The 26562-nt window shown below is 41.0% G+C and overlaps 1 protein-coding gene across 3 annotated transcripts; it reads left to right on the top strand.

The window, feature by feature from the left end:
- The first annotated feature begins 6798 nt into the window (after positions 1-6798).
- On the top strand, positions 6799-10411 carry LOC112829514 (high affinity immunoglobulin epsilon receptor subunit beta-like). 3 transcript variants are annotated; one of them, XM_025879152.2, is made up of 7 exons: positions 6799-6884; positions 7361-7523; positions 7958-8089; positions 8312-8368; positions 8772-8903; positions 9697-9793; positions 10208-10411. In XM_025879152.2, exons 1-7 carry the CDS (start codon positions 6877-6879, stop codon positions 10228-10230), a joined length of 612 nt encoding a protein of 203 aa, XP_025734937.1. In that variant the 5' UTR covers positions 6799-6876; the 3' UTR covers positions 10231-10411. The 3 variants fall into 3 exon arrangements, with proteins under 3 accessions (XP_025734937.1, XP_025734936.1, XP_025734938.1); XM_025879151.2 differs by lacking the exon at positions 6799-6884 and having other exon boundaries at positions 7062-7523; XM_025879153.2 differs by lacking the exons at positions 6799-6884; positions 8312-8368 and having other exon boundaries at positions 7062-7523.
- Positions 10412-26562: the final 16151 nt, after the last annotated feature.

Raw genomic sequence — 26562 nt, 5'->3', positions numbered from 1 at the left:
ACAGACTGTTGAACCATTAAAAGTTACCATGGATCCTAAAAACCAACTAACAACAAAATTTGATTCCTTCAGTAACCCAAAACAAGAAGCCACATCTGGTTTAGAATGAATTGCATAGGATCTAAAACAAAGAAGGTTGAACATATCTCAGACAAGACTGTTTAATACCCCTGTCCACTAGCAAAGACACCTCATGGGTAAAACTGCTCTTGCTCAGGATCTCATAGCTGTGAATAAGATTATCTCTTGCATTTTAATAAATGACTTCCAACCAGAAAATTATTCTTTCCTCCTATTTCTTCAGATCCTATTTATTTCATAGTGGTAGAGCTCCACTCTACTTCCATTAGAATTCCTGTGTGTGAAAAGCTTGCTTTCACTTGGGAAAAGCAAAACTCCACCTAGGCAGCCATACCTCAGGGCACCTGCACACACCTCTCAGGTTGTAAATCAAGACTTGAACCATAATTTAAGGTAAATCCTACTCTTTTTCAATATATGGGCGATTTAATCTTTTGCTCGTCCTCCAGAAAATTGTCACTAGAAGGCTCTCTTTATCTTCATCTAAAACTTGCCCCAAAAGCTTATTCCAAATATACAAATTTTCTAACATTAGACTTACTTAGGGCATGGCATCTCCAAGACAAGCAGATATCAACAGACCATTAATGGGGCATCTACTTTTTCTCAACAAACTTCCAAGAAAGAGCATAGGGTTTTTTGGATGGCCATAAGATATTGTCATCTGTAGCTCCCACATTTCTCTGAAATAGCCTCCACTCTTCCCTGGCCAAAGTTGAGGTCCTCAAATTTTTCCCTAAGATTCCACTCCTGATGTTACCTCTCTGCCTATTTCAGGACTACTGTAATGGTGAATAAAAACATTTAGAATTTTCCCTGTTGCCACAAGGAAATGGAAGACCTCTCTCTTCCCCTCTTCTTTAAAATCATGTCCTTGAGAGACCTAGTATTTGTGAATCCTTTCGATGTTCCTTTGATATGTATGTGAATTTTTTTTTTTTTTTTTTGGCTAAATAGACCTCTCGCCAGCATTACAACTCAGGAATGTTCTTCTTAAGGGCCTAGAGCCACCTCTTTGAAATGTAAACAATAAGAAAGATAGCATCACCATTTCTTTGTCACTGTGGGAGTTTGGCTTAGTACCTTGCTCCCAACTGGAACCATCTGCTTGTCATAGGGATACCAGGTGCTTTATTATTCCTTCACACAAAGACACCTAGCACAGATGGCTATTCCCATGGCTAGATAAATTTAGGATGAAATATAAAAGAATGTACGTACTATCAAATGGGCCGCCATGAGGTCAATTGCCATTATTCTTGGGAACATGTATCTAAATGATTGTATCTGCTTAGCTGTCTAAAAATCCCTTTTGAGGATTAGCTATCGCTTGTTGAGGAAATATGATTAAAAACAAAATGTTCTCCCAACCCAGAAAAATCCACAAAGGAAAAAGAGAAACAAAACCATTTCATCATTGAGTAAGCATTAAGCCAGAAGGTGATGTGATTAATAAATTTCTCCTGAGTGCCTGTCAATCATATAAGTCATGTCACATTTATATGACAATGTAGGCCCTACAACAATTTTTACATCTTCCCAAATAATGTTTCTCAGATGCAAGATACAAAGACACACATGGCCATCATCTAGTCTGTCAGGAGGCAGTTTTGCAACCTAGTGAGAGCTGCCTGTTGGAGCTGGACTCCTACCCTCCACAGAAACTGGTAGGTAGAGGCACTGTCTTGATGACTATATTTCAAAGAGATGGTCCCAGGTCATTGAGAAGGACATTCCTGGGTCTTTAAAACTATCAAGAGATGTGTTTAGCTTTTCAAGATGATGCTGGAAGGCTAGGTACAGGGACCCAGATTGGGTCCTGCAAGACCAACCAAGAAGGTCTTTGGCTTCTTGGAGGGTGGAAATCAAATGTGAGCCAGCAGGAAGTGACCACAGAGTTTACTGAAGATGTAGAGAGAGCAGGTAAAGAGCACAGCCAGGACACTCAGAAAGAAAAGGAGCATGAGTCTCATCTTTCTTAAGGGTCTGGGGTTTTTTATTGGATGGAGTTCTGGTGTACATGTCCTTTCAGGCATCCAGGAACTGGTTGGAACAAAGATGAGGGCCCAAGTGTCATTCCTTAGAGCCAGGGGGCCTTGGCATTGAGATGTTTAATGCCAGTAGTCTGGAATACACATATGATGGCTTTGTCTGGTCATTCCTTAGATGTAATCTATTCTAGAGAAATCATTAACTCCTTGTCCCTTACCAGAAGTACATACGTTATTTGCATTCTGAGGCATGTACAGAGTGGGGTGGAGGTGCAGGTCCTAGCAAGAATAGAAGCAGGAAAAGGAGGAAAAAGGAGATTTTTATGGAGTTCTTCAGTTTCCCTGTCTCAAAAAGATGTACATACATTTCAAAGAGACAGAGAAAGAACTTACCAGTTTTCTAAAGTAAGTATTACAAGAAAGGGAGGGAGAGGAAAGTCTTTTCTCTCATTTTCAACAGGGCAAATTAATCCTTCTATTTTTAACTTGTATTTGCTCTCACAGATGTACTTGGTACATGGGCTTATGCTTATTCAAGGTAACATTGAAAAATGTGTGAAGGGGAGTGGGAGACATAGGCTTCCAGTTCTGGCATGAATAAGTCACAGTGGTGAGAGGTGCAGCATAGGGAATATAGTCGATGGTGTTATAATCATGTATTGTGACAGGTGGTAGCTACGCATGTGGTCAGCACTGCCTAACATTATAGGGGCCAAAGTCAGGTCACCCCCAAAATGTACCACAACAGCATATTGATTATTTTGAATCCAAGCAACTTCGTAAACAGTTGTTGCCAGGACACTCAGAACTTCCTCTGTCCCTCTGAAAGCAGGAAACAAATCTCCCATATGGAAAAATACCCTCTAGTACTAAGAAGTAAAAGGACACCCTTATCACCTGAGAAAGGGACTTTAAAGGCAAGAAAGCTGTAGAAATAAACCTTGTTACTTTTTTTTACTAATCTACTACCTCAGCCCAAATTCTGCTTAGAATTCCTTACTTACTAAAGCTCCTAAATACCTGTTTTCCTTTTCCTGTAAATTCCTCCCAAATGGATAGCCTCTTTGTCTAAATATATAAAAACTGCCTGCCTTGGTCATTTCTTTGGGCCTCAATTTCATTATTGGACCTCTGTGCACACATAATTAAACTGTTTTCTTTCCTCCTGTTTATCTGTGTCATGTAAATTGAATTCTTAGTTCAGCCGGAAGACCTTGAATGGCAGAGGAAGAACTCTTCCTTCCCTGCAACGTGCCGATGCGTCTAATCACTATGTTGTACACCTGGAGGCAATATAACATTGTGTGTCAACTTTACCTCGATTTTTTAAAAAGGGCAAAATTTGTGGATATTATAGACTTGGCCGTACAACTGTAAATAAATTTGCTAACATTAAAAAAGAAGTAAAACTGTTTTCTGTCTTTTCCACATTTTGTGGAAAGGATTCTGAGTTGGCGGGATTTAAAATTTTCTTCACTATCAAAAATTCTCTCTTTATCCTGACATCTGTCTCAGAAAGCACATGTTCAGCTTTATTAGAAACCACTAATCGGGGGCACCTGGGTGGCTCAGTTGGTTAAGCGTCTGCCTTTGGCTCAGGTCATGATCCCAGGGTCCTGGGATCGAGCCCCACATCGGGCTCCTTGCTCAGTGGGAGTCTGCTTCTCCCTCTGTCTGCTACTACCCCTGCTTGTGCTCTCTCTCTCTCTTCCCCCACCCCCTGGCAAATAAATAAAATAAAATAAATTCTTTAAAAAAAAAAGAAACCACTAATCAGTTTTCAAGAGAGGTGGTACAATTTTATGATAAAAAGGCAAAAACAGGGTGAACAGACATGATGGGGATTGGATGGTGGGACTGATGTGGGGCCATTGAGCAGGATGGTCAAGAAAAAATTCTTGAGATGTTTTTGGTGCAAAAAGGTGCTTCTTATTATAGCACGAGGACAGGACCCATGGGCGGGAAGAGCTGCACTGGGATTATGAGATGCAACTGATTATATACTTTTAAGCTGGGGAGGGGTAGAGATATCAGAAGTCTCTAAAGGGATTTCCCTATGTTAAAGAAGACTTAACAGGACCCTGGAGGTCTGGTGTTGTCAAGATAAGGTTGCTCTTAGTCTCTAGGAAAGCATTAACATGAAGGCAGCTGGGAGTTCCTTGAGGAATGTCACACTCTGTGTGTCTCAGGTATTTATCAGTGGGCTACAAGTTGTAAGGAAATTTAATTTTATTGACATTTCTTTTGCCTTGGTTCTCCTCATCAGGATGACTCCCCATCTACCCTTATACGAGTAGGACTCAGGAAAGACAGACCAAACAGACTGACAGGGAGCACTAGGTATAAGAAATTAGTGGAAGATTCCATTACCTGATTATTGTTAGTGATCCTGCTTAAACTTGACCTCTAAAAAGAATAGGAGGTGATAGGTTGCTTTTCCTGGGTAGTCTTCTGCTTCTGTGACCTTCTGAGAAGATTTTTATTTCCTCAGAAATTGCTCAATTAAAATCACCTACTACTCGGGCGCCTGGGTGGCTCAGTCGTTAAGCATCTGCCTTCGGCCCGGGTCATGATCCCAGGGTCCTGGGATCGAGCCCCGCATCGAGCTCCCTGCTTAGTGGGGAGTCTGCTTCTCCCTCTCCCACTCCCCCCGCTTGTGTTCCGTCTCTCGCTGTGTCTCTCTGTGTCAAACAAGTAAATAAAATCTTTAAAAAAAAAAATCACCTACTACTCAAAAACTGCATGTATAGCAGAGACCAAGACCAAGGGGATAGGGAATCCCAAGAGAACAGTGTATAAGAACTAGGGACACTTTCTAGAAATATCAGCAGAGGCCTGGCAGATCATTACTGACATGGATTCTTAACATCACAATAAGGGGACATATTATTAATTCTAAATACTGCCAAGTAGAGAGGAATGTTTGGGCACATGACTGGTCCTTAAGTGGAAGCAAATTTTTGAGCTTCAGGTTTTGTGACTTAATCTGTCACGGTGGGTAAAGGCATGGATCCCACAGAGTTGCCCTCAGAGGACAGTTCCTATGCCTGGGTAGGCAGTGTTAGCCCTGACAGTTTTTTGTTTTAGTTTTTGTTTTTGTTAATGCAAGTGTCTGACAACTAAAGCTTTGGTTTTGAGACTTGTTCATTTCAAAGAGGCATCCCCTCAAAGACAGCTGTCTAGAATAAACACACTGCCAGCCACATGGGAAACAGCCAGGCCTCCAACTGACTGCTTTGTTTTAGAGCTCTTTGTTGATTTCCCCAACTGATCATTTGGGCCACTTTTTTTTTTTTTTCTCTTCCCAGTGCTTTAAATTCCTGCTCTTGTGTTTTAAATTCGCCAGTAAAGAGTGAGTCCCCCAAACCCTAGGTCCTCACCCTCATCCCCAATGAAAGCAGAACCCTAGGACCCTGCTCTCTCCTTCTCTCCCACCCTTGACCTTGCTGTGTGACCCCAATGTGCTGTGTAATTTCCAGGTTTTTCTTGATGATTGCTGCTGAAGGGCATTTCGCAATCCTAGTAACCACAAAGGTGGGTCCAGCCCTAACATGGGTTTGGAAAGGGGAGATGTCTGTGGGAGTCTCACTGGGGCCCAGATGAATGTTCCCAGGCATTTCTAGCCGATTGCACTATTATACACGGGCTGAGACCGCACAAAACCCTGGAACTGCAAGGTGACAACAAGATTCACACCGTGGAGGAGGGATTTGTCAGTATTAGACTCACAACGACACACCTTGTCCAAGAGAGGAGGATTCTTGTGGGATTGCTGTGGGGGTTATAGCTTAAAACCAAAACTGTCCCCCACGGCACCTTACCACATTGAAAAGGACTTGCGAGCTCAAATAGGGACAGTAGAGGGAGCACTTTCTCAGGGGCGGGGCTACCTCAGGAAATCAGCCTACAAGGACCACAGAGCTGTAGGAGAATTGACAAAGTATCCTAATACAACACATAGCCATCATCATCACTGGGCTTTTACTCTTATTTAGAAAATACTGTTGGATCTTGGTGGAAAGCTGATGTCTTTGAGAATCAGTGTGCCAGCCTGAAAGAGGACCAGCTGAGGTGAGGAAGGAAGGAATTTGTGAGAGAGATACAATCTACATAAATGATCACTGATCTTCACAGGCACATATGCCATAAATAACTAGGAAATATTTCTTCTTTGTGGTGTATCTGGCTAAAATTAGATGGAAGAACAGCATCACTTTTATTTAGGGAAGTGGGTATACCCTGGGTTACAAGTCCAGAAAAATCACATAGATTATGCTAAAAATTGCTGATACAACCAGGAAGTTTAATATGGAAAGTGTTTTGCCTAAAGATGTTATGCAATAAAACCAACTTCATGATCGTATAAAATAACATAAAATAGCATTAATTAAAAACAAGGGCTCCAGCAAAGCTTTGGTTTATGAAAACTTATAAAATCAAGGTAGCTTGGGCCCAAATAAGTGAGGCTCTGGCATGCACAGACTTCTGCATAGAACTCAGGAGGAACACAGCAGTGGGGAGGAGCTGGTGTTGAGAACACGTGCAAGCTTTGATACAGTCTTTTGTGCGTGAGAAGTGGAGTTAGATTATTATCTTAGGGATATATTACCAAGATAAAGAACATCACAGATACTCATCTGGCAGGTTGAATGAGATAAGTCACAGGCAACAAATGGCCAACACAGGACTTTGGGCAATGTTTTCTTCACACATCACACATCAGAGCAGGCCATTGTCTTTGAACACTGTCAGTTAGAGACCACACACCAGAAGGGACAATAACCCATTTGTGTGTACTGAGGAGATGCAAAGGTAGGAAGAAAGCTTTTCTCATCCAAACCCCATGCTTTGTCTCTGAGAAGGCATCTAGGTGGGAGGGTACAAGTGCCTAGACTATGGGGCTCTCCATAAGTCGAGCTCGAGGAAATTTGTGAATGGAAAACTCTTGCTTGCAGTCTTGCTGTGAATGGGCAGTTGCTTTTGCTTCTGGAAGATGAGGGGGAGAGGTAAATATCCGGATTTCTGTCTTGTAGGGCTAGACTCCCTGCTTTAAGATCAATAACTGTGTGTACATTGCTGAGGATAGGTAGCTGTAATTCAGTCTCGATTTATCTGCTTAGGTAGGTATGGGAAAAATCTGGGTTATACCCTAATCAAAACATGGAAGTAAAATGTGGTACATGTCCCAGAGACACAAAATCCCCTGCCATTGGACTTTGCTACTGAACAAGGAAGATATTTAAATGTGAATCTATGCTGAGACGTGTTTTCTTTCCTGGTGTCAACAGTAACACAGGGACATTGGAGGCAGAGACAGCCCAGGACTACACGATAAACCTTCCTGAAAATGAGAGTATAACCCAACTGCACCAGCCGGGTACCTGGGTTTTGCCCTCCCAGCAGCAGAAAAGTCTGCTGCTCTTCCTGAAGGGACAGCCCCAGATCCTCGGGGTGAGTGGGCACAAGATCAGAGCACTGGCTGTGGGGACAGGAACCATTCCTGAGATGGGACTGGGATTTCCTCATGACACTCCAATTCTCTAGATCATTGACTGTGGGGGACTGAGTGGAGCCATCCTGAACTGCACAAACCTTATAGATTCAGGAAGTGGAAAGAAGTGTTGTGAAGCTGTCCATCACTGGAATTTAAAAAACTTGTTTCTACTTAGGTAGCAATCACATGAAAAAATAGTTGGAGGCTAATGTCAATGTCCTGCGTTGGACAAGGTAAAAGACTTGATAGGTAGACTGTTAGACTGTTATCTTCCTGGGAGATCATCTCAGGCTTGGGGTCTCAGAGGTGGGAGAGAAGTTAATGTGCACTGATCTAAGAGAGAATCTTCCTCCTGAGAAGCTGCCCTTCACGGATGTCTTTTACCCTCCAGGTGGCTCAGATCTTCACTGGGCTGTTAACGCTGTGCCTGGGTGTGACAATCAGTCCTTTTTCTCCATTTAACTATGGACATCGATGTTATATGACCACTAAAATAGGCTATCACATATGGGGATCATTCTCTGTGAGTATTAGCGATTGTTCCAGTGTTTGCAATTTTTCAGGTATCTGCAATACCTTCATCCTTCCCTCTCAAAAATCCACGCACTGCTGTTTAGGTCCTCAGCTTGGGCTGACTGTTTGGGTAGATAATATTGGCAGGGGAATTGGGGGAGCTAGGAGGATGTGGTGAGGATGGGAGTGCAGGTGAAAGCTCTGAGTGGGTTGGTTCTCTCTCTTTGGCCAGTTCCTCACATCTGGAGCATTGTCCATTGCTGCTGGAAGGAAAGTAACCAAGTATCTGGTAAGTGCCTCATTGTTGTGGCTCAGGTAGGTCTAGTGAAAAGGGAATTGCTCAGCTACAAGGCTACAGCACATAGAACCTGTTGGTTCTCTAAAGAAGGACCCTAGAAATGTTCGGGGGGGGTCCCCTAGAAGTGCTTCCTCTGTGGCAAGTAGTCAAGAATGAAGGGCTTAGCTCTGTGCTCTGTGAAGTTCCATGGGCAACAGGCTCCCTGTGCCTGAGCCTGAGACAGCCGAAGCTGCAACTATGCCAGGGGTTCCTTCCTTCTTCCTCAGACTGGGGAAGATGCCCCAGTAAATTTCCAAACTCAACTCAGAGCCGCTGAATGGCCCTGACTGACAAGTCTAACACAGGAAGAACAGCAGAAGGGTTGGCAACAACTTCTCTCTCTCATTCTCTTCAGATCCAGCGCAGCCTGGGAATGAATACAGTCTGTGCTACTGTAGCAGGGTTTGGCACAAGTATGATAATTTCTGAAGAAATATTCATGTACAGAGGTGTGATATGGAGGTCTTCCTATGGAAGTTTATTTACAGTAAGTATATTCTGTCCCCATAATGGAAATCTGTAAACTGGTTTTGTCTGAATTTTCCTCTGTAAATTCTCACCATGGAACTGACCATGGCCATTGGTTATGTAGATGCTGGACACCCTCCTGAAGGCGAAGGGATCTAAGCCTTTGCCTCTTGCCAGGAGCACTGAGCAAAAAAATTAGCTTTTCGATACCACTCACGTCTGAAGGCCCTGATGTGTGGTCAGTGAGTGAAAAATTCTGTAAGAACTCAGTTCTCTGAGGGGCACTTTTCTCATGATTTTAAAAACTATCTGAGGAGAAAAAGGAAAACTGGTATTCAGGCCATGAACAACCAACTGAAGTAACAGGGAAGTTTGCGTTCATATTCTTAAATGAATGTGCAACCAGAATGAGGGCGAAGTTCAGGGGGTTAACTGCAGACTGTTCTAAGAAACAACTGCTGAGAGACCGACGGAATGTGAAAGCCAAGAAGTCAACGCTGGTCATGAGAGGTGGGGAGGAGTCAGGCAAACAAACAAAAATTAGTATGGACACGCCTGGACTTACCTGACGTTCTTGAACCTATGATGAAAAGAGTAGAATTCTAACGATCCGTGTTCAAGTTGTTTATTTGGTATATTTGAATTGGGAGAAAATTCAGGAATCCCTGTGAAGGAAAGGGGTTCATGTTGTAACTAGATGACCTAGCACCAGATGTGAAATGTGGCCAACAACCCCTGCCCGATTCTTTCCCTTTACAACACCTGCTTTTCTGCCTTTTATAACTTGTAGGGATTTTCTGTCTGGTTTACAGGGAATGCTAATTGGAATGGTGTTCCTCTCTGGTGGAAGGCTGCATTGCTTTGTCTCTCTCTATATTTGCATGCAGTGTGGACTCTTCCATCAACAAGGTGAGTGCTCTGGGTCTTTATGGGTTCTCTCTCTCTGCCTCTGTGTGCGTGTGTGTGTGTGTGTCCTTTTTTTGCAGGGGCAGATTAGGAAGAGAAAGGGGGGAAATGCTGTTTATAGAATCTTTATCATCTCTGAAGGAGGTAGCACAGGTGGAGATGGAGGGAAATGGCCAACCACACTTAGCCAAAGAACAGTCCCTAGACACTGAAGAGTCCTCTTCTTCTGGTATGAAGGTCATTTCTGGTATTGTTGAAAGAAAGGAGGGTTAAGGCAAGAATGGGAACATAGACCCACCGGGTATCAGGATTCTGAAGGAAGGTGCTGAGCGACCATATTTTTCCTAAGCATGTGAGACAACTTCTTCCCCCCCTAACTACAGACAATAAGAATCTAATGTTCTGCTTTTTCCACAGGTGGTGGTTTTCTTGCCAAATAATGACAACAACCCTTCAGTAGTCTCCTGAACATGTGTATGATGAGGTCGCATTTTAGTAGATCACAGTGGTTTGGCATTTCCAATCAGTTTGACATATTTATTCTCCTTCGTTTGGCTGTTTACCACATACAACTAAGACTGTGAGAATACATCTGTTTGACTGTCCTTAAATTTATATACTTGGGATCCATCTGTGGATAGAAACACAGTATAATAAAGACTTATTTTATTTGCTGATGAGGATTATTCTTTTTTTTTAAAGATTTTTATTTATTTATTTGACAGAGAGAGAGACAGCAAGAGAGGGAACATGAGCAGGGGGAGTGGGAGAGGGAGAGGCAGGCTTCCCGTGGAGCAGGGAGCCCGATGCGGGGCTCGATCCCAGGACCCTGGGATCATGACCTGAGTTGAACACAAACGCTTAATGACTGAGCCACCCAGGTGCCCCGAGGATTATTCTTTTGATTCCCCACCATACCATTTACCAACTTTTCAAGGAATCATAAAACAGTGTCATTCTAAGGTCCCCAAATCTGCATAAATAGAAATAAGTTGTTTGATTCAAATTTTCTTGTATCAGTCCGTGTTGTGCCAAATCTTTCACAGGAGAAAAAGAAATGCATGTTGGTTATTTCTTATTCCAACAGCGCTGTGTGTCCCTATTTTTTTAGATTCTGCCCCCCAGCTGAAGATCCAAGACCCTTCTACTGCCAATGAATGCTTAGTCAGTATCAAGCAAGATACAACTTATATTTTTCTTCCTGGGTTCCTTGATAACACTCTCAGACACAGACATTTTGGTATTCAGAATAATAGCCCCACAAAGCTCTTTAGATCCTGATTCCTAGACCCATCGACTATATTACATGGCAAATGGGAGTCAAACATTGCAAAAAGAATTAAGATTGCTAATCCTGGATTGTCTCTGAGGCCCAATATAATCATATGGGGCCTTAAAAGTAGAGAACTTTTCCCAGTTGTGGTCATGGAGGTAATGTGACAAAGGAAAGGAGAGCCAGAGATGCAATGTGACAAGGGCCTGACACACCACTGCTGGCTTCAAAGGGGCTGAAGCCAAGGAATGTGATTATATTGGGCCCAAGAGACAATTCAGGAGAATCTCCCTATTTTGTTTTATTTTATCTTTTATTTATTTTTTAAGAGAGAGAGAAAGTGTGAGTTGAGGGGGGAAAGGAGCAAAGGGAGAGAGAGAATCTGAAGCAAGCTCCAGGCCCAGCACCTAGCCTGACATGGGGCTCAACCTCACAACCCTGAGATCATGACCTCAGCCAAAATCAAGAGTCAGACGCTTAACGACTGAGCTACCCAGGTGCCCCTCTCCCTATTTTAAGGTCAGATGTAAACAATCCTTTAAGAAGCAGTCCTTACTCAGTCCTGTTTGAGAAGCCACCAGCTTTCCTTCCAGTTAATAAATGACAGATGATATAGATGTAGACTGGGGAAAAACATAATCCTTTAAATCAATGATGTTTGACCAATAATCTTAAGTGAACTTAAGGGGAAGAAAAGGTAAAACTGGACTCATAACTAATATCATATAAAAGGCAATTCCACATGAATAATGGATATAGAAAAGAAAATCATTACAAAGTCTAGAAGGCAGTATAGAATGATATATTACTATGTTGAGGCACAGAAAAATTTCTCAAACAAGATGCATAGAACTTGCCTGAAAGTATGTTTTATACAGTTGGTGCAAAATTAATTTTTCAATTAAAAAGAGACATAAAGAGAGTGAAAAATCAAGAAGTAACTTCCTAGGGCATAATTGCAATACACAAAACATCAACAGAATTAATGCATAGAATCTTTTTAAAAAAGATTTTATTTATCAGTTCGAGAGATAGAAAGAGAGAGAGAGCCTGAGTGGGGGGAAGGGTAGAGGGAGAGGGAGAAGCAGGCTCCCCACTGAGCAAGGAGCCCGATGTGGGGCTCCGTCCCAGGACCCTGGGATCATGACCTGAGCCGAAGGCAGACGCTTAACCAACTGAGCCACCCAGGTGCCTGAAGAATCTTTTTCTTTAAACCACCAGCCCATGATCTTTATGAGAATGAATGTGGATATTTCAGTACCACCTCCTTAAATGCTTCAGTTCACACTTCATTGGCATAAAGCATGTCAAAGGGGGTTCTCTATTTCCTATGAAAAGCTGATGTTATTTTGTGAAGAATAGTGCATGGACAGATTCCCCCCACAAGAAATAGCTTTGAACTACGGCCAAACTACTTATGCGTGGGGTGACCTACAGCAGATCTTGCCTTTGCTAAGCCGGAATTCCCCATCTATAGAAGAGGGGTAGCTATTAGGAGGTGTGGTATGGCTGGAGGGTTGCTTTCTCTTCTACAGTGTTTCCTTCCATGGGGAGGGAGCTCCACCAGAGCCACACTTCTGGCCTCTTTCTTATCCATCACTTCCTACTTCCGCAGAAAGGAGGAAGTGGTGTGGTACATTTGGGAGGAGGAAGCAGGTGAGATGTAGAGAGTCACTGCTCCCTCTGGAAGAATAGGCTGGCTGCAAAGCTTAGAAACGTAGTACATGACAGCGTGCTAACCTTGTGTGGGTCCAGCCTTGCCAAGACTTTGCATGGTTGTGTCATTCTGAGACCCACTCTTGGGAAATCTAGAAGTCACCAGTTATAAGCCACATCTGCTGGTATCAGACTTACTGATCTTCTGCTTTTCTCTATCATTTTCTAAGAGGTTAGAAACGATGAAGGAAGATAAATAATATTTACTGGGTGTCCCTCAACTCTCAATACTTGGTGCTTAAGTCAGGGCCACTAAAAAGAAAATAAAACTAATATTTTGGGTCACAGAATAATGTGCACAGATAGAAAATTCTTGCAGGGGCATGGAGGAAGAACTTACACTTTTGCTGTCCTATAGATGGGCCTTGTGGTGTTTCTACTTTGACAGTCACTTAGCTCATAATAGCATGGTCCCTTGGTGAATAGTTACATCTATAAACTATAAAAGAACCAATAGGAGATATTTATAACTATTTCTGTATCTATCTATATATCTATCTATCTAGCAAGAGGGAAGAAAGAGATATTTAAAGAATTGGCTTACATAATTATGGAAGCTAGCAAATCCAAAATAGGAATTTGCTGAGGGTGATTCTTCAGCTGAAACAAGTGATGCAGTCCGGAAGCCACCATCAAGGAAAGCAGGTTTCATGAGCCTCCATCAACCCTAATTAGAGAGATGGAAATATTCGTTGTGGTGTAGCATTGTGAAGGGCAGTTCAGAAGAGGTAGGAGGGGCGCTGCCCAGACACAGAACATAAAGACCATATCGCATGGTGGAAACAGAAGCCAGAACTTTATGTTAATAAACCTTAAAACAGATGTAGTGAAAGAATTAGAAATTATTATTTTTTGGTGGGGGAGGGGCAGAGGGAGAGGGAGAGAGAGCATTTCAAGCAGGCTCCATGCTCAGTTCAGAGCCTGATGTTGAGCTCCATCTCAGAACCCTGAGATCACAACCTGAGCTGAAATCAAGAGTCAGTTGCTCAACTGACTGAGCCAGCCAGGAGCCCCAGAATTAGAAATTATTGTATTAACCCGGAACTTCCCTAACTTCCCTGTTTTCATCCAGACTTTCTGCTCAGAAAACAAAACAAACAAAACAAAACATTCTTCTAGGCTGAGCTAACAACTTTGGCCATTGGATGGCATGAGCGGGACCATATCAGAAGCTGGGCCTGGGTCAGGGAGAAGCATGCCAGACAAGAACGCAAAGCCCTAAGTATGAAAGCAGAGGCAAGACTGGGGGTTCGAGATAGAAAGCGAGAGGTTGACAAAGCAAAACAAAGGAATTCATACTGGGAGAAATGAGAGGGATGGATCTGAGCAATGCCTGGGTGTGTTCTTACATTGGCCCGGCACAGGGCTGTCAGAGCTGTATATCAATGCGTGAGCATGTGGGCATGACTTCAGGTGCTCCCCCAGGAGGACGAAGAGCTGCCATCTGGGAAGAGGCAGTTGCCAATCGATTTCTCCTTTCACATCCTGTCTCATAGCGAATCCAAGAGCAACTTCTAACTAAGTCCATACTGTATTTTTTTTTTCAATTTATTGAAGTGAAAGTCACATAAAATTAACCATGTTAAATTAAAAAATTCAGTGGCATTTAGTACATTCACAATGTCACACAGCCATCACCTCTACCTGGTTGTGTCACTCCAAGATAAAACCGTGTGCCCAATAAGCGGTTTCTCCCCCATTCCTCCCTCCCCCAGGCCCTGACAACTATGGGTCCACGAGCCATAAACCCAACTTTGTGGGTTTACGTATTCTGTATGTTTCATATGAATGGAATCATACAATATGTGTCACCTTTCTTGTCTGGCTTCTTTCACTTAACATAATATTTTCAGCTCATCTGTATTTTACAGGAATTTAAATAAAGCAGAGAATAGGGCAAAATAAGAAGTTACTATCAGGCCTGATAGCATACTGGCTGATACTCATTGAGCTTTTAGTATATGCCAGGCTTTGTAGATGTATAAAGTACTTCGAGACAAAATGTGCTTTGTAGACAAAATCTCATTTTTCTTCAAAATAGCCTTCTGATATAAGTCTACTGTAGTCCTTATTTTGGAGACCATGGAGATAATAAGTAATTTCCAAGATCACAGATGAACTGCACTGACTGCTGATTCGAGGCTCGTTCCTTTAAAATGCATTCTTCACTGCTTGAGTGGGTGTACCTTTAATTACAGAACCTTAGGAGAAAGTCAGGCTTGAATATGAGTGGAGGAAGGAAAATGAGATTCGTTACAGCAGAGCACTCTTTCCTTAGAGAGAGCCCTTGCATACTCAACTAGCCTATTCCCGTCTCTACATGTGTCTAGTACATATCTAATGGGCATAGATATATTATCTATGTATTATATTCTCACAAGCCAGGTGAAAGGTCCCTTTTGTCTCAGAGCAAATCATTCCTGAGATCATTATGTACATATGCCCATTATTTGCTTCATAAGATAGGAGCCAGACTGACTGGGTTTATATGCAGCCCCACACTGAAGTCAGGGCTGTAGGAGGCAATGGACAAGGAGCTCATCCCAGGTTGAAACAGGTTTCTACAGTGAACCTTGTTAGCTGACAGCACAGGAAGCAGCCATGGTGGTGGCCCTATGGAGTTCCATTATTCCTGTAGACCAAGGACTGCTGCATGTTTTCCATCCCTCCCTTTTAGGAATCGGTATTCCCCACCCTTGAGTATACATGAATTAGAATAGGGGGTGATGGAAAATATACTTTTTTTTTTTTTTTTTTTTTTTTTGCTGTTGCTGCTGTTGTTTAGTTCAGAGGTCTCTGACCGCAAGGAATCACGACTGGAAGGGATGAAGTAGACTACCTACACTTAGAGATCCTAGTTTTTAAGATGGGCACATTGACTGGGTGGAACTGTTTCCTTTGAAGAGAGGAGTGAGTATGTTTTGAGAGTGGGAAGGAAGGGTGCCAGTGGATAATTTTACAACCAGAATTCAGATGGCAGAGGAAACTAGCTCTTGCCCAGAATCTATTTTGCTCTCCATTCTGGACACGGAGCTTAACTACATTTTAGCAACTGCTGCTGGTAGTTCTATATCATGGCCACATTCTGGAACATTACTGACAGCAAGGTGCGCCAGGCCAGGCGCAAGGACTCTCATGGTGACCTCCTTTCTTGTGCCTTCCTTATAGCTTGCTACACATACGTTTAGGGTTCTAAGGAATGACAGAGACCAGATGGAAGTCAGAGTCTCTGGATCACAACCTGGGGGAAAGCTGCCTCTGGCCAGGGGCTCCCAATGTGAATTATTATGCCTGAGAAATGAATTTCTATTATATGTAAGGCGCTAGAGTTCCATATGTCTGTTTCAGGGTCTACCCTCCTCACACCAGTTTCTACTTTCTGTATACCTTGTGCAAGTCACTTAACTTCTCTGGGTTTCATTTTCCTAATTAGTAAAAGCATTGTTTATAGGCACTGTCCTCAAATAAGGGTTGTGAGGGTTAAATAATTTAACAGACTTAAAGTATTTAGGACAAATTTTGGCACGTACTAAGCACTAGATAATATGAATCATTATCTCTTAAAGAACCCTCATTTGATCTCCAGAATGCTAGGTCTTCAGAAATAGCCCTTTGGTTTTTTGTTTGTTTGTTTGTTTTAATTTTTTTCTCTGGTAATTTTCATTTTGAAGACATCTCTTATTTTAGACATAAAGTAAATAAAAAATGAGCTGAAACTCACTGGAACCTCTGGTTAATGGTGTGTTTTATTTTTAATTGAATTGTTCTATCTTCTCAACTCTATAAAAGATCAGATTTCTTAATAACCCAGGCTGAAGGCAGGCCCTGGTTTGAGGGACACTCAAAGATAGATACTTAGGAAGATTAGTGTGCTTGATTTACTTGGTTGTGAAATAGTCTGTAGCTAAAGGATGGCATGACTTGCTAATGAGAGTTAAACAATCTTATATATTCATCTGACACTCACAGTCAGATTAGGCCTTAAAAGGGGAACCTTCCAGGGTACCTCATCTTCACTAAAGAACATGGAAGACTTGAAAATAGTGTTTGTCATCTATCCATTTCTGGACTGGGGAGAGAATCAAGCTGATTTCCACTTCTCACTCTCTTAGAGAGTCAGTCACATGCTTAGCAGAGACCCACACAAAGTGAGTAGTCTTGGGGCAGAGATAGTTCCTCCCTATTGCCTGGATATTTGTAGAATATCTGTTCTTCCTCTGACATGAGATGAATTTGGGGGAACTAAAGCTAGTTGTGATAAGATCTCACCCTCCAGATCGGGGAGTGGATGGGTCGTAACCTGATAGAACCTCCGCTGTGGAAAGCTAGAAACACAAGACTGAGCAATCTGGGTCTAGTGGTAGGAAGACTTGGAGCCTGAATCCATACTTTTCGAGACTATCCAAGCAGATTGTAATGCTGTCTCACATGCCAGGAAAGATTATGTTCTTAGTTTTACAAGTGACAAGGAGTGATTCATGAACTTTTTAAAGAAAGCACTGATTCTCATGAGAGTAAATGCAGCTAGAAAAATTGTCTGAAGAACTGGGTCTTCTTCATCTAATCATCTAGCCATCTACCAGATTCTGGAGGAATAGTCCTCAGGCCTGTTAATAATATCTTAAAAACAAAATAAAACTCTTTATTGAGGTATAACTGGCATATAAAACACTGCGGTTATTTTGAGACTACAACTTGAAAAGTTTTGACTTATATATACAATCATGAACGATCATCACAATCAAGACGACGAACGTAAACATCACTCCCCAAAAGTTTCCTGCCCCTCCTCGCCCCATCCCCATTCCCATAAGTCACTGATCTGCTTTCTGTTGCTCTAGATTAGTTTCCACTTTGGAACTTCATATAAATGGAATCATACAGCATATACTTTTTCTGTCTGTCTTCTTTCACTCAGCATAATTATATTGAGATTCACCCACGTTGCAGTGTCTATGGACAGTTCATTCTTTTTTTATTGCTCAGTGGTAGTATTCCACTGTTTGGATATGCCACAATCTGTTTATTCACTTATTTGTTAACAGACACTGGAAGTGTTTCCCAGTTGAGGGCTATTACAAATGAAGCTGCTATTGACAAGCCTTTTTATTAGCATATACCTTTATTTCTCTTGGGTATTTGCCCAAGAGTGGAATATCTGGGTGATCAGTAGGTGTTTAAATTTTTAAGAAACTTCCAAAATGTTTTCCAGTGTAATTGGATCATTTCACATCCCCACCAACTGTATATGGGGGTTTCTATTCTCCATGTTCTTGCTAATACTTCTTATGATCAGTCTTCATAATTTTAGCTATTCCACTAGGAATATAGAGGAATCTCACTCTGGCTTTAATTTGCATTTCCTAACAACTAATGATATTGAGCATCTTGTCATGTGCTTATTTGTAATCTCTATGACTTCTCTGGTGAAGTGTCTGTTCAATTATTTTGCACACATATTACTTAGGTTGTTTGCTATTTTGTTACTGAGTTTTGAGAGTTCTTTATGTATTCTGGATACACAACTACTATCAAATATATGCTTTATAGATATTTTCTCCCAGTCAGTGGTCTCTATGTTCTGGAGGGATGGGGTGGCTGGGTGATAGACATTGGGAAGGGTATGTGCTATGGTGAGCCCTGTGAATTGTGTAAGACTGATGAATCACAGACCTGTACCTCTGAAACAAATAATACATTACATGTTAAAAAAAAAAAAAGAAGAAGATAGTAGGAAGGGAAAAATGAAGTGGGGGGGAATCGGAGGGGGAGAAAAACCATGAGAGACTGTGGACTCTGAGAAACAAACTGAGGGTTCTAGAGGGGAGGGGGTGGGGGGAGGGGTTAGCCTGCTGATGGGTATTAAAGAGGGCATGAATTGAATGGAGCACTGGGTATTATATGCAAACAATGAATCATGGAACACTACATCAAAATAAATAAATATATTAAAAAATAAAAAAAATAAAATTATATTTTCTGATTAAAAAAAATAGACCCTTAACTATTAATCTCAAAACCTGCCTTTAAGAAACCAAACCCTAGACAGTGCCTTATAAAAAATTTTAAAAACACAGTGATACATAGTCACCAAGAAGAAAGCAACATTACTTAAAAAAAAATCATTGAGTGGTAGGGTGATTAAACTGACATTCAGATAATAATGAAGTTGCATTAGATTTTTATTATATGTCATACATTAGAGTGTGGTAATATACACTTTGTGTCTTATTATATTTTCTCAAGTTCACCTTGACACAAGCAAGGAAGAGCTGGTATATTCAACAGTCAAACAAATTTAGATTGGATCCAATGCCAGATGGTATGCCACTACTTATCCAAACTATTTGGACAAAGATATTTCACTTGAATAAACTGTCAACCAAGAAGGAAGTACAGTTTCTAGGAAGAAGCAAATGGGTAACAACAAATTACTCTGTGAGGCCTAAGAACTAATATTTGCTTAAAAATGGTAATAGATCATCCAAATGAAAAGAGGTCTATTCATCTATGGAGTGCTGATACTAGTATTTGCTGGTCAACTATAAAATAAAGCACATATATTGCTAATTTTGTGTGTGTATGTGTGTGTGAAATTACATAATGAAAGACGTGGGAAGGGGGGTATTTGTAGGAGATTCCTATCAGAAAATCTGTCTTTGGTTGCCATTGTGGATCCAAGATGCACTGGTGTGGTAAAGAATGTTATGATGGTGTCTCATGGATCAGAGTGAACAGGATCTATATCTGGCAGCACTAAGTCTTCATAAGTTTCAGGTTGAGTCAATAAGTCTTGATAAGGATCTTCAGAATGTGATCTGATCAAGCAACTTAGTGCAGAAACCTAGAACTATGACATCATAACATTTACAATTATTTCACCTAAAGTTTCAGTGACTTTTGTCTGATCTTGTCAATTTACCTCTGCAATGCTCTATATAGCTCACTGATTCTCAACTGGGGGTATTCTTACTCTCCCCACCCAGGGGATATTTAGCAATGTCTGAGGACATTTTGGTTGTCAAAATTGGGGGTGGGGGAAATTGTTAACATCTAATGGGTAGAACCAGGGATGCTTCTAAACATCCTACAGTGCACCAATCATCCCCAGCACACCCTGCAACAAATAACTATTCATTCCAAAATGTCAGTAGTGCCAAAGCTGAGACACTCTGGCCAGCCAAGCTTTTCACGACAGCATAGGCAGAGACAGGGCAATTCCAGCCATGTCAGGAACCACTGTAAAATACATTTTTTATGGATCTTGTCAGGTATTTATGTAGTCAACAATCCATGCCAGCATCTACAGGAGTTTGAGGAGTAGGAGAAAGGGCCATTCCATAAAAATAATAAAATGCTATCCTTGAAGGAGCACCTGGGTGGCTCAGCTGGTTAAGCATCTGCCTTCAGCTCTCAGGTCATGATCCCATGGTCCTGGGATTGAGCCCCATGTTGGGCTCGCTGCTCACTGGGAAATGTGCTTCTCTCTCTCCCTCTGCTCCTCCCCCGACTCATGCTCTCTCTGTCTCTCAAATAAATAAATAAAATCTTTAAAAAAATGCTATCCACATGAACACAGTGAGATATGTCCCTCTCTCTTTTGTCCTAGGGACATGGAAACAGAAACATGGGTATGATAAATTTGGGGTGTGGCAAGGCCAACCATTTAGGAGGGCTTTGCAGAATCTATGACAGGGGGCTTATGTGGGAGACTACATATACACATCTGAACATGTATGTACGCATGAGCACGTGAACATGTCGGTGTGTATACGATTGATGGGATTGCATGAAAAATTACGAGGTGCGGAATTACTATTTAAATTATGTGTTCCTAGAGCTATGATGTCTCTTACTTGACTGCTACTTTTTTCATTAAGTCTTTATTTTATCTATTATGACTTCCACTAGTTGAAGACATGAGTAAAGCCACTGTTTCCTTATCTCATAACACAGTAAATATAATACACGTTCAGTATATTTTGGGTAAATGAATAAGAAATGGATGTATGAGGGAATGAGGGAAACTGCGTAAGTTACTAGGAATGAAATGTCTCTACAAAGGAGTAAGTAGCCACTGTTGTCCAAACTCACCAGCTCCCCGTCTTCCCATTAAGAGGGTTTTGGGGGGTGTTTTGTTGTGGTGGTTTTGCCAACTCTATTCAACCAGAGGTTGAAGTTAAAAGTTAGCACCTATGATTCTCTGAAATGCTTTAAATGCTTCCTCACCTTCCCAATAAAAAAGGTTACTCACCCAGTTGATCTCATTGCCATTCACGATATAAGTGAGCCCACAGAGCGAGAAGGAAATAAAAATCTGCACGCGAGCCACTGTCATTTGAAGGACCACAACACTCTATGGAGGAAAAGAAGAGCAAGTGTTTAGATTTCCCCAACCAGCTTTAGCCTGAGATGTTCTCATCCTGGTTGCCCAGGGGCACACGGTTGTTGGATATTTTGCAGAACAATGCACTTCCTATCCGAGATATGCACATTCTCTTCAGACAGAAGATTGGATCTGACACTAACCTTGCTTCAGTGAGCACCCATACATAAAATCCTACAGAAACAAATATGAGTTATGGGAATTCTAAATGGCAATGCTCTGCAAAAGAACCCCTTCATGTTCTCGAGTCAGTTATTCCTATTTCAACCATTTTGTTGAAACACTGACGATGAACACACCAGAATTTCCGTCAGTCTTTCTGTCTGTCTGTTTTTTCCTCTTCTCTCACACCCACACACCCACACATACATACGCATACACGTACATACACACACATCATGTGATTCAACTTTACGCACAGAAAAGATGGATTTTCCAACATCCATTGGTCTTTCAAATTAACATTAAAAGGATGCAGACCAGCTCTCAAATTTTGTATAATTTTAACTATATTTTCAATTTTTAATTTAACTAATTTTAATTTTAATCCATAGGCTAATTTTCAATTAATGTTCCAGATCAGGTCTCTCTTCTCTGATCATAGATCAGTGTGGGGGAGTAAACTGTTCATAGATCAGTGTGCCCAGAGAAGAGAGAGAATTTGGAATGATAAGAGTATATGTTTTTCAAATGAAACACTCCCATAATTCTTCAATTCTAAAATCAGGTTTTTGTTTCATTTTGTTTTTTAACAAAATTCATGATTACATTTGTTTGTTTCCTGTTACTTTTCAACATTGAGAAACTTCATTGTAGGCTTTAGTCACTGAGGACTAACGTAACCAAAAACAAGCATCACATGTGAAAACACCATCCAACAAAATAGTACTTAACACTTATAAAAGATTTAACCAATGAACACTCACATAATTCTGAGCATTCAAATAAGAATACATCAACTAAGTTCACTGAGAGAAGAACTATCCCAGTGCTTGAAAGTAGTGTGCTGATAATGTTAGCTGGAATATTGATTCCAATCTGCAAGAGAAGAGTGCATTTAATAGAAATACTCAGGGCCTTTTGTATTTCCAGACACATCTGCAGTATCCTTGAAGCATGCCCTGGCTCCATGGGCTAGTATAGGTAACCTTCATAAGCAATTCAATTTCCTTTGTTGCTGAAGCAGTTTGCTGGCAATCCACCTCACATCATGGGAGAGAAGGAAATATCTGGTCCTCCTGAAATGAAAGGCCATGGACAGAGCCAACCTGATGGGGTTTCTCTTTGTTCTGATATCGCTGGTAGGAGTGATCTTTAATATGTCCACCCTGAATTAGAAGCTCCCTGATACAAGCACACAAACATATACACCATCCCCCCCCCACTTTAGCCTTCCAACGTGTATCTCTTCAACCATTGCAATGGGATCTAAAGGTAAAGACTCCCTTACTTTGCTTCTTCCCCGGAGATTTCTTAAAAATGTTCGTTAAAATTCATACAGGTGGACACTTTCTCCTCTTAAAAAAGCTAAGTATATGCCTCCTGTTCTAAAGAATTAGTAGATCATTGAAGAAAAATTTGCAAGGTTGTCAATGAAATAGACTGGAATATCCAAATTTTGTGTTGGTTTGGCTTTGTGTAGAGAGAGTCAGAGTCAACCGTTCTTATTAACTCATGAAATGAGTAAAAGGGAAAATGATACTCACCAGAAATTTTGTTTGTTTTTTTGTACACGAGACGGTCAAAGATCCAGACTTGATGAACTGCTCATAAGACAGGGGAGACATTCATGGGGCAGGACTCTTTCCCATCCACATCACCCACCTCCACCCTGGATGACCTAACCTGAACCCCACATCTCTCCTAGTCAATATGTATATTCTGACAGAATATTCCTAAAGAACAAATCATTGAACTGAACCAAGTTGAATCTGAGTCTGTTTTGGGCATATGGATGGAAGAATATTGATGTGGGGAGAAGGTGAGGCAAGCGCTCAATGTAGATGCCATCAATTGTAACAAAGTCGGAACACACGCCCATTCTAATCTATCCAAACGTATTCCAACCTGAAGGTTCATTTGCTTTCTAATGTATGCCTGGATCATCTCAGTTAAGAACGATCTCTCCCTTCAAAGGAGGGAGCATGGGACTCAAGAGCACTTTTTATTTTTGCCAAGCACTTGCAATTGGTCCTGAGGCTACTTTTGTCACTTCCTCTCCTACAAATTCCCTATCTATTCAGCACGGTGCCACTGCTAAAAAGAATCTCAGCTGTTGTCTATAAAAAGGGAGGATAAACTAATTAAATCTATGTTTCCTTTACTTATAATTTCTAAATAACTTCTTTGGTTCCCAAAGTAGTTCTAATAGATATACTCACAGATGCTACAGCCCTGAATGGGTAGCCAATATAAAAGCAGAATAAAGGACTCCTGTCGTTAATGTGCCAGTAAAAAAAAAAAAAAAAAATCTCAATGATCCCAGATAAGAAGCATTTCAGGCCAATCATTATCTGAGCTACCTGGAGGAAGAAAAACAGAACATAGCGGTGAAGTAGAAACTCTCCACAATTAGAGATGTCTTTCCCTCAATCTCAAGATCACATATGAATCACACCTGATCTTTTCCACCTTAATTGGCTCTTAAAAATAATCCTTGAAAGAGTGAAATCCAAAGAAATTGTGTTGGTTTACCAAGCCCTGTGGAAGATATTACCTCATAGGGATTTTATGTTTGGGGAAAACATCCTATTTAATCTCTGGGAGCCCAGAACACCTTCACACCAAAACATACGACCTAACGGTACTCCCAGATATATTTTCCTCACTCACTTCTTACCTAATATTGGTTGGCATGAAATAATTCATCCCAAATAAAATTATAGACCACTTAATTTACCATACTCACCTGCAATTGTCTACAGGATTAAAGGTAACTTACACCCAGGGATTGTAGATTCTTTTTGAGGAAATTATGCAACTCACTGGGTAGATGTTGAGCAGAATCAGATGCATCTGCTTGTCCCACCTGCGTACTTTGAATTTCATTTGTTGTAATGCTCTCAACAAACCTACTGGTACCAACTACATCTCTCATTCTGTAAAAGACCGCATGTAGTCTGAATTCTTCATTAAGCCCCACGATGCTCAGGGTGCAAAATGCTGCACACATTTGGGGAGGCATTTCAAAGAAAGCAGCCTCGCACTTCCTAGTACTAAGAGGATTATATTTTATAGGAAGAGAAGGCACTGGAAAAATGTATCACCTGTTGTTACCTTGGCTCTCAACAAATCTATCTGAAAGTGATGATAAGCAACCCTTACCGGAGGCTTAGAAGGGGTTCTGAGGCCCTGCAGGATGGAATCAATGGAATATGGGATTCTGGAACACAGTAGTGGGAGACAGGCAGGGACAGGTAAATGGGGTGCCACTGGGGCTTCGACAGTTTCGTTACCACCTCCAGGAATCAAAGATGCTCATCACTGCAAAGGGTGAAATCTGATTGAAAGGCTGCATACCTTAATGTCAGGCACACCCTGGCAAAAATCCTGACTCTCCCGGTTATTTGTTCTGGGGCTTTGGAAAATTCATGTACACTCTCCGAGTTTCTATTCTTCAGCTGTGACTGAGGAATAGCAATGCTTATCTCACCTCATAAGGACTTTATGACGTGATGTTATTGAGATAATTTATCAAAGTTATTTAATAATCAGCAATATGATGAGTATTTCCACTTAATTTCTTTTCTCCTCAGCACAAGAGCAATTTAAGCTTTCCTATTACTGCTCCCATATCATTGCCTAAAATTTCACTATGATCAATTTTTAGAATAGAACAGAATGGATCTCACTCTATTGGCCTTTTCCTCTAAGCCTAAATTATTTTTTTCTCCAGGAAGCTATACTATTTTTTTTTTTTTTGAGAGAGAGAGAGAGAGGGAGAGACAACAAGTGAGCCAGTGGTGGGGGAGGGGCAGAGGGCAAAGAATTTTAAGCAGGCTCCACACCCAACACAGAGCCTGATGTGGGGCTCAATCCCATGACCCTGAGATCATGACCTGAGCTGAAGTCAAGAGTAGGAGGCTTCACTGACTAAGCCACCCAGGCGCCCCAAAGTTATACTATTTTTTTGTGCTTAACATAATAAATGCATTATAATATTTTGAAAAATAGAGAAAAATTCACATAAAGTTGGATTAACTGCACACAACTAGCAACATTTGTCTCCATTCCATCTCAATATTTGTTGATATACATAAATGGTTTTTGAGAGCTTAATTATGGTTTATGTGCATAATTGTCTCTAAATTTTTTACATTAGCATCATATAGTAATAATCCTTCCAAGTGTCTTCTAATCATCACTTTTTTTTCTGACTTACGTTCTTTATTTTTTAAAATTTTTTATTGTTATGTTAATCACCATACATTACATCATTAGTTTTTGATGTAGTGTTCCATGATTCATTGTTTGTGCATAAAACCCAGTGCTCCACGCAGAACGTGCCCTCTTTAATACCCATCACCAGGCTAACCCATCCCCCAACCCCCTCCCCTCTAGAACCCTCAGTTTGTTTTTCAGAGTCCATCGTCTCTCATGGTTCGTCTCCCCCTCCAATTTACTCCCCTTCATTCTTCCCCTCCCTAATCATCACTTTTACATTTGCACAATATTTGATAAAAAGGCTAATGGTATAATGTATTGAGCATTTTCAAGATGCTGTATATTTAAGTGATGTTTTTGTTATTGTAAATAAATATCCATTTAACATTAATATTTATAAAATTTCCTTTTGTGGGATTATTGCATCAAAGCATAAGGATCATATAGCATGTGTTACATGCCAAAATGTTTTCTCCGTTTTGTCACTAGAAATACCTGGATTATCAGGTTATGACACCCTTGCTGAAACACTTCTCTTCTAAAGATTAAATGAAATATTTACAAAATATTTCAAGCTAAATATAAAAAGTAGTAGCAATTTTTTTCTTCTTCTGGCAGTGACATCCTAATAATTTAAGATTTCCTTTATCGGGATGCCTGGGTGGCTCAGTCGGTTACGCAGCTGCCTTCGGCTCAGGTCATGATGGGATCGAGCCCCGCATTGGGTTCCTTGCTCAGCGGAGAGCCTGCTTCTCCCTCTCCCTCTGCGTGCCTGCCACTCCCCTTGCTTGTGCTCTCTCTCTCTCTCTCTCTCTCTCTGTGTCAAATAAATAAATAAAATCTTTATAAAAAAAAGATTTCCTTTATCTTTGTTTCTTTAGCATCTAGACCATCACTTGGCATCTAGTGGGAGAATAACCTTTACTTTTTAAATGAATTAATGATAGACAACGAAAGGAAGATTAGAATCTATTGCTGAAATTCTATAACAAAAACAAGTAACGTTTTTATGGG

Source organism: Callorhinus ursinus, unplaced genomic scaffold (genome assembly GCF_003265705.2).
Source record: "Callorhinus ursinus isolate GAN/ISIS: 27379988/994484 unplaced genomic scaffold, GSC_fseal_2.0 scaffold51, whole genome shotgun sequence".
Taxonomy (NCBI): Eukaryota; Metazoa; Chordata; class Mammalia; order Carnivora; family Otariidae; genus Callorhinus; species Callorhinus ursinus.
Note: the sequence above shows the minus strand (reverse complement) of the source record. Positions and strands in the feature narration are given on the sequence as shown.

Coding starts and splice junctions, on each gene's coding strand:
- LOC112829514 (XM_025879151.2), top strand. CDS start 7,326: ATGCTGAGACGTGTTTTCTTTCCTGGTGTCAACAGTAACACAGGGACA. Junction 7,524..7,957: donor GACAGCCCCAGATCCTCGGG/GTGAGTGGGCAC, acceptor TTTACCCTCCAG/GTGGCTCAGATCTTCACTGG. Junction 8,090..8,311: donor ACATATGGGGATCATTCTCT/GTGAGTATTAGC, acceptor CTCTTTGGCCAG/TTCCTCACATCTGGAGCATT.